The following is a 15,000-nucleotide window of genomic DNA, read 5'->3' on the forward strand; positions in this document are numbered from 1 at the left end:
CTGTTTCGTCGTACGAATGTGTGAGGACCTGTGAGCCAAAGGGCCTCTGCTGGTAAGACGTCTGGGTGACCCCTTAAATGGTCTTCTTAATGACCCCCCAACTTGAAAAAAAATTGTCTGGAACGGTGCACGTACCACAGGCAACCCAGTGTACCCTCACGGAGGGTCTAGTTTATTCTTATTTTATTTTTTTACTCGGCATACCTGAAAGGTATCCGAGTTATATTCTGGGACGAATTTAGTTTTCTGTGCAGTAAATGGACAATAGAATTAGGAGGCGGTGATTTCATTGGCTAAAAGCAATGTACTACACCCCTCCGAGCAATACATTTGACCTCCCTCTATGACAAACCAACTGCAACAATAAACACAAACGCGAAGGAGTAGATTTCAGATAGCGAGAGACTTGCAACAGCCTCACGTCTAACAGAATTAGATGAAAATCGGAATTTATAACGTGCAGTGGAGCAACTAAATGATGGGTTCTACGTTGGGGCTTCAGCGTGACTCCTTTAATTTCGTTTGCTGATTCAAAGCCCATGTTCCACGATATAGCAAATGACGCAATGCAATGCAGCTAAACGTGAATATGCTGGATTCAGCCGTCTAGAAATGTTATGAATAAGCTATTTACTATAATCCTGCCTGTTGATAACATGACTAAATCGCCAGTACAGAACGTCCAGCAGCGGTATGTTATAAATGGCCAAGATTTCGTAGTCTCTTTCTGCCTCAGCTGTTCTTTGTACGAACATCATCCGTCGATGTTTACTTTTTCTTTTTATTGTTAGTGTCTTGATCTTCATGTTAGTTACCTAGAGCTGGAGGTCACCGGCCGCGTTATTCACAACACTCTTAATTTGGAACCTTCGCAGATGAATACCGTTTTTCACTTACCCATATTAATTACAATTGAAACCAGTTTATCTGATGTCACGCTACATACTACATCCCGTAAAGATAGACATAACGCCCACGTAATTTCCATTCAAACAACCAGTTCCAAGACATACTACCCCTATAGCTATGTCACCTGTTAAATTTATTTGCAATTGTAAACATTAAGCGATTTTCACCGGTACATTATCTGCGTTGTTATGAATGAGCAACTGTCTGCAGAAACATTTACTTGTTTTGTTTCGTAGTTGGCAAATTAAAACATAGGCGCTTGAGAGGCGCATGTGACTACACCAGAGATGTGCAAGGGGAGAAGAAGTAGAATATTCTGTCATGTGAATAGGGGTGGCTGAATTGTGGGAATTGATTCACCACAGCGTCCATATCGATAGTTTTTCGACCATTGAAAAATTTACGTGCGATGGATCATTTTCACTGTCACGCAACAAAAAAATTAATAGACCTTTTCAAGGTTAACACCGCCATTTTGCCGGGGGTGCAAAACTACTGGGGCGAGCGCGCGGCCGAGCATGAAATGCAAATGGCGACACGGCTGAATAATCTGTTAACATGCCAAAACACGCTCGTTGTGCGGTAGGTTTTTGCGATAATGATAAAAGATATCCTGACCTTGCTTTTGTCAGATCACATGTGGAGAATTTAGTATATCACAAGTGGCCAACCGACCCTAAACTTGCCGAAATATGGCGAAAACAAGTGGCGAAGACTCGAAGTGATTCGTTCAATCCTTCCCCTGGTGCTAGTGGGACTTTCGTGTGTTCAAATCATTTCCCATGTGGACGAAGAACTCCTGAAAACCCTACAACGGATTTTCCGTCTATTTTTATGACTGTTTCGGATTACCTGCAGAAAAAATCACCCAAGAAAAGGAAAGCGAACAAGTTACAAGAAGCTGGTTCCGCAAGAAGCCTGTTCCCTAGCTCCAAGGAGTCAAAGCAGGATCCTGAGGAGAGTGATGGTGATGATGAAGAAATGGAAGCAGATGCAGATTACTCCGTTTCAGTTCCAATGCAATTCGAACAGTTGACAAGAGAAATGGAAGTAAAAGTCTACACAGGTCTGCCATCACCGAAAGCATTCGAGTTCTTGTTCGATTATTTGAGCCCAAAGGCTCGGTTTATGCAATATTGGAGGGGTGGAAAACAAACAAGAAAAGAATCGTCTCAACCTCCCTCTCCTTTTGAGTTAGCAACTGGCTATCTCAAAGGAAGACCTGGGCCAGAGAGGAAGCTTCGACTTGAACAGGAGTTTTTACTGACTCTTATGAAACTAAGACTAGCTCTTCTAACTTTTGATTTGGGGTTCAGGTTCCATGTGTCAGCTTCCACTGTCAGTAGTGTTTTTATAACTTGGGTTAAGCTCATGTCCAAGGAACTCTCCGTTTTAATTGTGTGGCCTAGTCGACAACAGATCAAGAAAACCCTCCCATACTGTTTTAAAAAGCTTTATCCCAAAGTAAGATGTGTAATTGACTGTTTTGAGTGCTTCACAGAAACTCCAAGTGGACTTGACCTGGCAGCAACACTATGGAGTGAGTACAAGCACCACTACACTTTCAAAGTCCTTGTTGCCATCACCCCAAATGGAGCAATTTCATATGTTTCACCATGTTATGGAGGCAGGGCATCGGATATTTTTATTGTAAGGAATAGTGGGTTTTTAAAAATGATTGAGCCTTACGATGAAGTCATGGCAGACAGAGGTTTTAAAATCCGAGAGGACTTGATGATGCACATGGCAACATTATGCATTCCACCTAGTTGTGCATCATCTATGCAAATGCTACCACGTGATGTCAGAGAGACATCAAACATTGCGAATGTCAGAATTTATGTTGAACAAGCTATTGGACGGCTCAAAGTTTTTCTTATTCTAAAAAATGAACTGCCTATTACCCTGCTTCCCCTGGCTGATGATATTGTTCGTGTCTGCTGTGCATTGTGCAATTTGCTTCCACCACTCTGTGTTTGATATTTTTGTTTACAAGTATGCCAAGGTGACCACATATTCAGTTTAGAGACTGGGGCAGGTTCATTTGAGAACTGTTAACATGTCAATGAAATGGGAAACTACTACTACACTGTACATAGATGACATCGTTGTGTATTTCAAGGCATAAGAGCAATACATTGCATTTTCTATTTCAGATTGAACAGTCCCCACAAAAGCTATCTAATGAACTTAGCTTTCTTTGAATGGAGGTCCTTCCATGAGTGAATGAAATGTTACTTTTTGTACAAAACAATTTTGCTTAAATTATCATGAAATACCGGTATATTTCCAAATCAAGTTGTATTTACATAATGTTAAATTGATTAAGGAACTGAAATTTGCTATTAGAAATGTGCTTAATTAACCGTAGCAACAGGAATGTTCATACAACATTTTCATAACATTTCATAAAAAATGCATCAACAAAACAATACTAAACAATAAGTGGCTATAAAAAATATATAGAAATGTGTAAATAACTCTGACTTTTCTCCATGTCTAACTTAGTAGAAATGAAAATGCATCCAACATTCTTAAATTGTTTCTACACATAGAAAAATATTACATGATGCAATTAAAACATTTTGTAGGTTATACATGTACTTCTTGGACTGGTGTTTTAAAGTTCTTAACACCTTGTGAATCTATGATTTTGTCAATTTGATGTTTGGGATTAGTTACAGCTGTATGTGACCATGTGGTGAAACTTCTCCTTGTGAACAGTAATTAAAATTCAATGTACAGTACATGTATTAATCTGAAATGCAGTAATTACAAATTAGGTCTGCAGAACTTGTTATGTCCTCATGGTTACTGCACCAAGCATGGACAGCTTTTTTACAGACTGTGCAAACATGTTCTCCATTCACAGGGATACTCTTAAGACAACAAACTGGGCAGACATGATTTACAGTATTTGAGTTATCAGTTTGTTCTTCTTCCTCAGGTAAGTTCAAGTCAAGTTCATCATCCCCAGCATCATGTATGTTTGCTGCATCAGCCAGGCAGCTCTGGCAAATCCAAGAGTCGAGTGCATCTGCAGAATTCACACTGAGTTCAGCACATGGCAAATGCCACCAAGTGCTGCAGCTGTCACAGCATACACTGTTTTCGTTTGCAGAATCACTTATTTCATCACTCTCCAAAATAACCTTGTCACACTTTGGGCACTCAAAAATGTCCCTGTATCCTAACAGGCAAGGTAATACAAAAGATTTGTAAAAGAGAGTGATATTGTTCACAACTTTCAGACAAAATTCCAAGTCTAGTTCTACTCGCTCATACAATGGTTGGCCGCCCAGAGTCCAAACAATAAAGAAGCCATGATTGGCACCACAAACCCACATCTGAGCTTGCATTTGGGTGTAATATTTGTGCGAGCGTTTCAAGCGGGGCTTTCCATTAAAATCTTCAAGAAATTCCACACGGTCAAATGTCTTTTTTTCATGAATATTTTCATTTCTCACACTGTAGGGACATTTTGCTTCCAGTGTTGCCAGACCACAACAATGGCAAAAAAACAGGCCGTCCGGGGAACCCGCAAGGAAGGGGTAATCGGGTTTGATGAACAATCCACACTGTCTAAATCCCTGTAGGCCACCATCATGTTGAGAGGCCACATCTGACATGAATGATTTTATGGCATCCTTTTCATGAGCATTCCCCCACTTTATCTGTGGCATATGTGAGACATCATCACCTTTATTCAACAGGCTTGACACCATTGAACTGTAAATGGGTTTTTTGTCATTTTCACTTTTTCTGTTGATGATTGTTTGAGCCTTGGTGTGAAATTTGTGAAAATTTGACGCAGTCACTCTCCCAACTCTTTGTTGATGCCAAGAGTCATTGTTACTCTGGCCACGAGTTTCAGTTTCCACCCTTTTCACTTGGTCACTCGTCATCTGACATTCTTTTAAAAAGAGTGGAGCGGTATGTTCCAATGGTTTTCCTTTCATTTCTTGGGATGACATGAAGCTAAGGGCTCTCTGAGGAAGAGGTTCGGGTAGGCCGTCATCTTTAGTGTGCTCGATAGAGTGAAGTAAACAAGCACATGGGACATTCTCAATTACTCCATTGATAAGAGCTGACACCCTTTCATTGGTCAGCTGCCTATCCTGGGGCTTTCGTGGGTCAAAGTTGTTCTTTAAAGTTAAATTGGCCGCCTGTTCTTTGGGACTGTCCTCCCGAGTCTTTTTGTCTTTACGAAAGACAAGGTTTTTTATTTGAGTTGGAGCTACATCCTTTCTAGTTCCTTTGTTCCATCCTTGTGGAACGCTTGTACATGCAGGAGATATGTAAGCTTTCTTGTGTGCAAAATTTACTTTATATAGCAAGGCTATAACATGATTGCAAACTTCACCAGTACCTGCTGTACATGTACACCAAGAGGTTAAGATTTTGCATTCACTTTTTGTGCCCTCTAAACAAACCCAGACCTTATGCGGGTCATCACGAATTTTTTGTGAAGGGGATACAGAGCCTTTCAAGAACACATGCTTGCTGTTAATTGGGCATTTAGCAAAGAACACTGTGTCTACAAAGCCACTCATCCAATAAGAATAGGCCTTCTGATCCTTGTATTTTCCAATATAGTCGACATCTACGGCTTTAGTCCTCAAAATATAACTGAACAATTTGCCATCATCGACCTCTGGCCATTCCTTTACGTCGTCAATCCAAGCGTCACTCGGTAACATGTTTGGATCACTCTTAATTTCATTTTTAGTCAGCCTCCTTGAATATTCGTCTTTTATCTGCTGATAAATTTGCTCCTGGGAAAACTTCACAGGCACATTGAGTTCGTAGGCTCCAAACGCTCTAGCGATCAGCTCAGACTTTCTGCCCGTTTGCTTGAGTCCCCGTAGCGAAAGAAAATCCTTTAACGAGGAAACAGTCCAACCGAGGAAGTCGTCGTATTCAAGAACTTCCTCTGCTTGTCGAGGCATCACAAATAATTTTGTGGACGCTCTACCGAAGTGGTAGCGGCAGAAATAGAAAAGGATTTCAAACTAACAGTTTCAGTACACGTGTTTTGATCCTAGATTAAGATAGCTCGATATTTCTTCGCAGGTAATTGCAACTCGATGAGTCAGCCATTTGCATCTTATTGTTTGGCCGCGCGCTCGCCCCAGTAGTTTTGCACCCCCGGCAAAATGGCGGTGTTAACCTTGTAAAGGTCTATTCGAAACGTTCGATGAAAAAGGCCGATAACTTGGAATATTGCGGGAAACAAATTTAGACACCACCTCCAGTTCTCAGATCTGTGCGGTACATCGTTTCTGAGCTCTTTGTCGAAGTGTTGAAATCACACAACTTTTACTTGTGTAGGTGGATCAAAGTGGACTTTACCGTTTGCCTTGAAACCGCTTACTTTTCGCTCATGAGATAAAATGTATGAACACATCTCCTAATGTACTAGTACTTGAAAGGCTCAAACTGCTTAGATTCATAGGGATAGATTTTTTTTTTCAATCAAATACATTGGAAGCCCGCCTAACGGCAATACATTCTCTTATAGAAAACCCTCGTTAATGCGGTCACCCGTTAATACGGCCAACGGCCGCAATTTTAAATCCCAAACAGTAGAGTCCTCTATAATTTCATCCCGTTAACTCGGCCACTAGCGCCAAACGCCTGTGACATGTTAATTTCATTGACCTTCGTTAGTTACCACTGTACTCGAACAGCTGATTTACTTTACAAAGTACTGTCAGCAACACTCCTCCCTGTTTTCATTACAAACATCATCTTGAAACTACTGTAAAATCCAGTAAGGCAAATCGCGAAGAGATTAAGTCTTTGTGCTTTCATCAAAAACACGATTGATACTTAAATCTTTCGGTTAGGTAATTACGGCGGCTTCCGTTTTTTAGAAGCTTAAGCATAGTAAGCTGGGCCTGTTCTTGTTACTGGGTTGCCTATGGGCAAACCCAGTCGAGGTCTGCGTTTAGTTTGTTTGTTTTCTTTTTTTTCTTTTTTTTATTTTTTTTCTTTTCTTTTTTTTTTTTTTCCGTGTCGGTAAAAGTCTTGCCTGTCACTCCCCTGGTAAGTGGTGTCTTTGTGGATAGAGCCTTCTGCGCGTATTTTCGTAGGATCGAGAGGGTAGTGGAACTGCGTAGATTTCTCTGGTGGACACAGTAGAATCATTAACTTAGCCTGCAATGGCGTCGAAAATCATGCAACGCGAATGGCGTTTTAGTGGATCCTTAAACAAAATATACCCTTATGGAGCTCAATAATGGAAAGTCAGTTGGATAAACTAGGCATGAATCTCAAAAGCGACGAGTACTGGACTTCGACAACAATCTATCGCCCGTCGAGACGAAATCAAAGTGAGCAGTATTTACCTGAAGTACAAGGTAATTTGACACAATTGAGTTTGTTGTCTTCACGCACGCGATGAAATAGGAAGAGGTTTTCGCCTCTAAGAGCAAATATGTTGTTTGTTTCAATAAAACTTTCGCTGGAAAAGGATTCTGTGGTATTTTCTGCCTTTGTGAATTATAATATCATGTTGTGTATTGAATTTCCGAGCTTAAGGTTGAAATGTGATATGGGAGAAGTTTTTTAGTATTGCTCTGTAAGCAGGAAGGGTTCACAGGCCTGTTGGAAGCGTGCTTGAGTTTCAACAAAATGAGCCCCAAAATCAGTGAAAACTTGTGACGCAGATGAATAATAAAGTAGCTGCTATTTCCAAAATGATGGAATTACCTGGTGATAAATAACGTCGTACGTGTCTTGGAGAGTAAATTTTGACTTTGCATAAATAAGAGTTGGGCGATTGTGATCTTTATTTTGACTTCGCTCATTTCATTGTCAAACTTTATAACACTTGACAGAAAAAGAAACTTACAAAAACCCGGTATCTTGCCATCATTTGACACAGATGCTTCACTGTTTGGCGAGTAAACATACAGCGGTAACTTAATCACGGCGCCCGCTGAATTCCGGCCATGTCACTTTCGATTTTGCAATTTACTTGAACGTAGCAAAAATCTCCCAAAATGTTTGTCGCTGATCGTAACTTTTTATATTCTATATTCACGGTTCAAAATTAATGTTGTTTTCATGTCGTAAATATTTCATTCTCGATCGACCGTCCGGGAAACTTCCTTCTGCTCTTTCTGAAAACTTTGTATCAATAGTTATTTGCTTTTTCATCAATATTTGTTTTGCATAAAGCAAGCTAACAATATAACATCATTTGACACAGATGCTTCACTGTTTGACGAGTAAACATGCCGCGGTAACGTAATCACGGCGCCCGCTGAATTCCGGCCATGTCACTTTTCGATTTTGCAATTTACTTGAACATAGCAAAAATCTCCCAAAAACGCTGATCGTAACTTTATATTCTATATTCACGGTTCAAAATTAATGTTGTTTTCATGTCGTAAATATTTCATTCTCGATCGACCGTCCCGGAAACTTCCTTCTGCTCTTTCTGAAAACTTTGTATCAATAGTTATTTGCTTTTTCATCAATATTTGTTTTGCATAAAGCAAGCTAACAAAATCTGTACCTTGCTGAGTTCGCATTTGTTAGCGTTAATAGTATTTTCAGTCAGATGCTTCTGTTTTTCGTGACGGGTTCATTGTTTTGGTCTCCCATCCTAACACTAACCCCGCTCAACAGGGCTTGACGTCAGTGAAGTTTAGTATTACAAAGCTGTCAGATGCTCAGAGGGCACACTTGTTGTGGTGCAAGGAAGTTGTAAGGGAACTTGAAAATTATCAACATGTCAGCCCAGAAGCCAATGTTTCTCGCTTCTCTTTTATTTGTTATTCTTCAGAGACTGGAATGCTGTATTTCAATACCACACAATTCAGTGCCTTCTGATTTTCTGTAGCACGTACCACAGGCAAGCCAGTGTATGCTTCACGGAAGCATCTCGTTTTGATTTTAGGCTCAGAACGTACAGTACACTTAACAATTTTAAGCGTTTTACTTACTGTGCGAAGTTTCAAGTATTTTATACAATTACTGTACGTACTTCCTTGTTGTTTATTAAAGAGAAAAGTTTTTCTGGAAGTGCAAATGCGATATTTGTCATTAAGGCCCTTTAGTCATGAATTTCACCCTACCCCCGGTAATACGGCCACCCCGTTAATACGGCCAATTTTTTTCGACCCGTTGATGACCGTATTAACGGGGTTCCACTGTAGGCTGGTATCATGGTGTCACCATGATAAGCTACGTAAGGTGACATTTAGGAAATTCGAAATAGTGCATTTTCGAAACGAAAGACGTCATGGAACTGGAAACTTGGAAAAAGATTTATTTTTCGGGTATCTTCAACCTCCTATAGATGACAATTTAGAAGACCTTGCTAATTTGATGATCTCACTGTGAAACCATCTATAGTTTGACAATTACGTGCTACTGCAAAGCTTTGTTTATCTCGAAAACGGTGGCTTCATTAAACGCGTAAACGCGCTCAATTGGTCGGTTAGAAACAAAATACGAAAGCTACGTTAAGTAACTGTTGTAAGAACTAAAACCTCACCTCAGAACCGTATTCTTCACAGATCATCATCTGCGAACACGGGGCACCCGAACATTTCGTTCGTCCTCGCGAACTATCGGCAATTCATCGTACTGTTTGCAGAGTCCGAACTTTGGTACTCTTCGCATGCGGATTGGCTCCGAAGTGTATTCTATTGTTACATACTCATTTTCGGAAAAACTAACACGATGGCAATAGTGACTACGCGCCATACGCAGTAGTCACAAAAACTACCTCGTCCAAAATGTATCACCCTACTTCTGCGCCACTTGGTATTCCAAGTAAACGCTTTAAAAAAGCGTCTTGTTAAAATTTTTTTCCGTGTCGGTAAAAGTCTTGCCTGTCACTCCCCTGCTAAGTGGTGTGTTTGTGCATGGAGCCTTCAGCGCGTATTTTCTTAGGATCGAGAGGGTAGTGGGAAATGCGTAGATTTCTCTGGTGGACACAGTAGAATGATTAACTTAACCGGCAATGGTGTCGAAAGTCATGTAACGCGAATGGCGTTTTAGTGGATCTTAAACAAAATATACCCTTATGGAGCTCAATAATGGAAAGTCAATTGGATACTGAACAAGACAGGCGCTGAAAAAAAAAATGGAATCTTAAAAGGGACGAGTAATGGACTTCGACAACAATCTGTCGCCCGTCGAGCCGTAATCAAAGTGAGCTGTAGTTCTAACATTGTACAAGTGTTGTGTTTTGTGCAACACTGAAATCAAATGGAAAATTCTCTAGTAACTTATGGGTTTAACAAAGACAGAGACTTGGATCTGTGATCTGTGTTGTCTGGCTTATTTGTTTGTACTCAATTCTGCATAGTCGTCTGGTAACAATTGGAAATTACACTAATTCTTGTCAGTCAAAAATTATTTGAAAGAAAGCTTGTTGCCCATTTTTGCTTAATAATTCAAGTAAAGAGTTTTTCAGTAAAGGGTCTGATGCTGAACACTGGTGGGAAATTTATTTAGTTGCGTTTTGACACGGAGTGTAATTTGACACGATTCAATTTCTTGTCTTCACGCACGTAATGAAATAGGAAGGGTTGTTTGCCTCTTATAGAAAATATGTTGTTTGTTTCAAAAAATATTTCGCTGGAAAAGGTGGCCTCTATGAATTCATCATATTGTGTAATATGCGAGCTTAACTGGATAGTTTTTATGGCAATAGTAAAGCATTTTCATGTCAAAATAAGGTAATCGTCTTTCTGTTGTGTTAAGTTATTAAATATAAATATACGATGCGGCGTAAACTTGATTTCCACTCTCAAAATTACCTTCAGAACCTACTTTTTGCGTAGAATAAGCTTTTAGAATGATGTTCTTGACTTCTGTGGTAATACTTGACGATTCGGGAACATTTTGTGAAAAAATATTTATAACGGGTCACAGGCGCAACTTGATCGCCCGAACTTCCCCTATTATGCACAACATCCACTTACTGGATTGTCTCCGTCCTTTTTGATTGGCCAAAGTAATTACTTTGATTTTGGTTTTACGACACTCAATCGAAACTCGCTCTATATAAAAACTGTGTTTTTTCTTCATCTGTCTTTTGGCTTGTCTTTTTCTGGTGCAAACGCAAAGCCAAACAATGTTTTGACCTGGCATCACATTAGACTAACAAGAAGAGGAATTATGAAGCGGAAACAACACCTTCAGTCCTTTCTTAGTGTGTGCAATAAACGTTTGCTTAGTGCAACTGCAAGAAATTCTGGAAAACGTCCGCCAGAGCAATTTGCAGTTTAAAGAAGAAACGAGTGAATTTTATTCAAGAGCGTGTTTTGTTATCTGTAAAGTGAATTTATTACCAAAGCTTAAAAAACTAAAAGACCTCAAAATGGGACAGGACATTACAAAATAATTAAACGTGTGAACGTCTGAGCCAAAGGGCCTTTGCTTGCGCGACATGTGGGTGACCCCTCAAATGGTCATAATGACTACCCACTTGAAAAAATTAACTGGAACGCTGCAGTTCAATACCACCCAATTCAGTGCCTTCGTTTTCTGTGTAACGCGTACCACAGGCAACCCAGTGTAAGCTTTTTCGGAGCTTCTAGTTTTTATTTTTTTCCGTGTCGGTAAAAGCCTTGCCTGTCACTCCCTGCTAAGTGGTGGCTTTGTGCATAGAGTCTTCTGTGCGTATTTGTTAGGTTTGAGGGGGCTGGGGTAATGCGTAGACTTCTCTGGTGCACACAAGAGAACATTTAATTATTATCCTGCAATGACGTCGAAAGTCATTGTAACGCGAATGGCGTTTTAGTGCATCTTTAAACAAAATATACCCTTATGGAGCTCAAATTCATTTTTCGCCGTTGGATATCAAGTGAGCTTTGTTTCTAATATTTTACTAACTTGGTATTATATACAACACTGAAATCATATGTCAATTCTTTTATGGATTTAACAAACATTGAAGGAATCGAACGCCTTGAATGCATCACAGTGTTTACTGAAGTCGCATCTAAGTTGTCGGGCAAATTACATTCATTTTGTACTCAACAATGCAAAGGTAAAAAAAAAATTGGTAATGTGATCACAGTGAAAAAATTATTTGAATGAAAGATTGTTGTCTCTTTTCTGCTTTATTATTTACGGTCAAGGTTCTTTCGAAAAGGGTTTGATGTGAACTGTCAGAAATTTATTTAATTGCATACGCTTTGTGACACCGATTGTGTGTCTCGTTTGCACGCACGCAATTGAAATAGGAAGGGTCTTTTGCCTCTAATAGCAAATATCTTGTTTGTTTCAATAAATCTTTCGCTGGAAATGATTTTTGTGAAATTTCCACCCTTTGTAAATTTATCATGTTGTGTAATTTTTGAGCTTAACAAATTTGCAGACGTTTGTTGAAATGTGATACGGGAGGATTTTTGTGGTAGTGCACTGCAAGCAGTGCATAAGTCACGATAATAAGCAGGTCTGTTGGAAGCGTGCTACTCTGGTGCCAGAGGTTCTATTTTTCTTTCGCGAGGTACCAGCTGTTAAAACGGAGAGGCGAAAAATACGAACCTCTGGTCACGGTGGTTTAGAATCTCACTTCCATGATTTGTGATTATGAACACGGTCGCTGATTGGTTTTCATAGTCAGTGCCAGTTCTTCCCGCGTAAAAACAATCTAACACTCAATTTCACTGGTTGAACGGCGATAGTGCACCCCAGTGGCCACAAAACCGGTTTTAAGTGCCAGGAGTGCTACGAAAACAAAACTGGCGGTGGAAGGCTGTGAATTGGAGCGAGCATTTAGAGGTGTGCACAGTACAATACACAGCAAATTCTGGATTTTTGGAGATTTTAGAATTGAAACCTGTTCAGGAATTTCATCAAGCGTGAGGATGTGTTTGTGGTCCTGCCAACTGGATGCCGCAAATCTTTGATATTTCAACTTGTGCCGAAAGTTAGTTCGTATTTGCATGATCGTGGATTCATTATCCAAAAGATGCTATCGTAGTCGTTATGTGTCCCTTGAATGCCTTGATTGATCCGCATATCCTAGAGCTGAAACCGTGAACACTAGAAATATCGTGTTTCGCGTAAGAAACTAGTCACGCGTGAGGAAACTAAACCGCAGCGACCATCGGTAATTAGTTTGTGGTTTTCATGTCGCTTTTGATTGGTTGCTGCACGATGGGAAGTGTCAACATCAAACGTTCTATTCCCAAAGGACTTGAATTGGGTACAACATTGACATCACTGTAGAAAACCGGTTTGGCAAGATATCTTATTCCGAACTTGCATGGAATTAAGATTCTAAACCGCAGTGACCAGAGGTTCGTATTTTTCGCCGTTTTAACCGCTCGCTCCTCGCGAAAGAAAAATAGAACCCCTGGCACCCAGGGTAGAAGCGTGCTTGAGTTTCAACAAAATGAGCCCCCAAATCAGCAAAAAATTGTGACACTGATGAATAATAAAGTAGCTTCTATTTCCAAAACGATAGAATTACCTGGTGATAAATAACTTCGTCTTGGAGACTAAATTTTTGACTTTGCAGAAACAATGGTCAACCTCACGAGTTGGGCAATTATGATCTTTCTCTTGAATTCGCACTTCTCTTGTCAAACTTTATAACACTTGAAAGAAAAAGAAAACTAACAAAAACAAAAACCTAGTATCTTGCCATCATTTGACACAGATGCTTCACTGTTTCGCGAGTAAACACGCCGCGGTAACTTGATCACGGCGCCCGCTGAATTCGATGTCACTTTTGATTTTGCGATTTTCCGCTATTAATGATTAATAGGTTGGTAGTCAACCTCAGAAAAAGATCTGTTTCGTCGTATCAACGTGTGAGCCAAAGGGCCTCTGCTGGCACGTCTTCTGGGTAACCCCTTAAATGGTCTTATTGCCGGACCCCCGACTTGAAAAAATTGACTGGAACGCTGCTGGTCACGTGAGTGAAAACGCTCTATACTTGAAACAATTCCCGACATAGGCCCCACACTAACTGGTAGGGCCAGTCATATAACCGATCTGACTTCCCATCCTCTAGGGTACACAACCCTTTCAAAAGCAATCATTTGCCATTCGTCCCGGGAATTTGCTTTGATTAATGCCTATCATAAATCTAGGAAATGAAATATAACACCTCTTTAATTACGTAAAATTTTACGTTAGAGGCTCTGTTGGCTATTACCCATATCTTGTATTTAATGCGCGCTCGTGGAATAATTGTTAAATATTCTTAATTTGGAATTTGTACCCATTTCTGTCGTGAAAACTTTTTTCTCTTTTTTTGTTAATCGACTAACACGTATATTATCACCGGAAAACTTAAACTTTTGCAGGCTAATTGGAATGTATTTTCGATAACTCTAAATTACTAAATCATTGTGCTTTTTATTTGTAGATGTGTTCATGTACACGTACGAGTATTGTCATGGCCCAAATATATACATGCTCAGAAGATCTTTGCTCACTAAGCTTTTCACGTATTATCTGTTAGTATGCTTCTCGAAAACGGTTACGTTGATTTTGCTGTTTACAGGCCATGGATGTGCTTTCCCAATGCGTTGGTGTGTATTGTCAGACAAGGAACAAGCGAAATGCATGGATTTTCAAGCTGCGATTGGTATATTGGCTAATAAATTGAAAATGCAGGTTCAATTTTCATGTGTAATCGGCTCAACTCCTAAGGACTGCATGATGAAGATCAAATCCGGATCTGCAGACTTGATTACTCTTGATGGCGGACACATTCAAACTGCAGGTAACATTTTGATACATAATTGAAAAACAGAGATCTGGTGCTCTCCACTTGTCAACGAAAATCACATCTTAGGACATCCAGGTGGCCTACTATAATCTGAAAAGGACAGTTATTCTTTCGCCCGTCAGCAAGCAACTAGTTTCTCATCCTTCGCACGTCATTAATTTTACCTTAAACATCTTTAGTTGCATACCATGTGCTACACGCTCATTTCATGTTAGGACTGTTTGTAAGCTTTTGTAAGCCATGAACCTTCATAGTTTCGGGTTATCGGTGCAATGCTGACGGCATTTGCGGGCGACACATACTAAGACATGACTTTTATTATATATGAAATTTCATGTAATAGAACTTTGGAATGGACATGAAATGAAAGTTAC

The 15,000-nt window shown here is 39.9% G+C and overlaps 1 protein-coding gene across 1 annotated transcript in view; it reads left to right on the forward strand.

Moving 5' to 3' along the window:
- LOC138045850 (melanotransferrin-like) overlaps positions 1-15,000 on the forward strand; it is a 42,952-nt gene that overhangs the window by 7,054 nt on the left and 20,898 nt on the right. Inside the window, exon 2 of the mRNA XM_068892485.1 lies at positions 14,399-14,620. Coding sequence (XP_068748586.1) covers positions 14,399-14,620 — 222 coding nt within the window. The remainder of the gene's footprint in view (positions 1-14,398; positions 14,621-15,000) is intronic.

This window comes from Montipora capricornis, chromosome 4 (assembly GCF_036669925.1).
Source record: "Montipora capricornis isolate CH-2021 chromosome 4, ASM3666992v2, whole genome shotgun sequence".
Taxonomy (NCBI): domain Eukaryota; kingdom Metazoa; phylum Cnidaria; class Anthozoa; order Scleractinia; family Acroporidae; genus Montipora; species Montipora capricornis.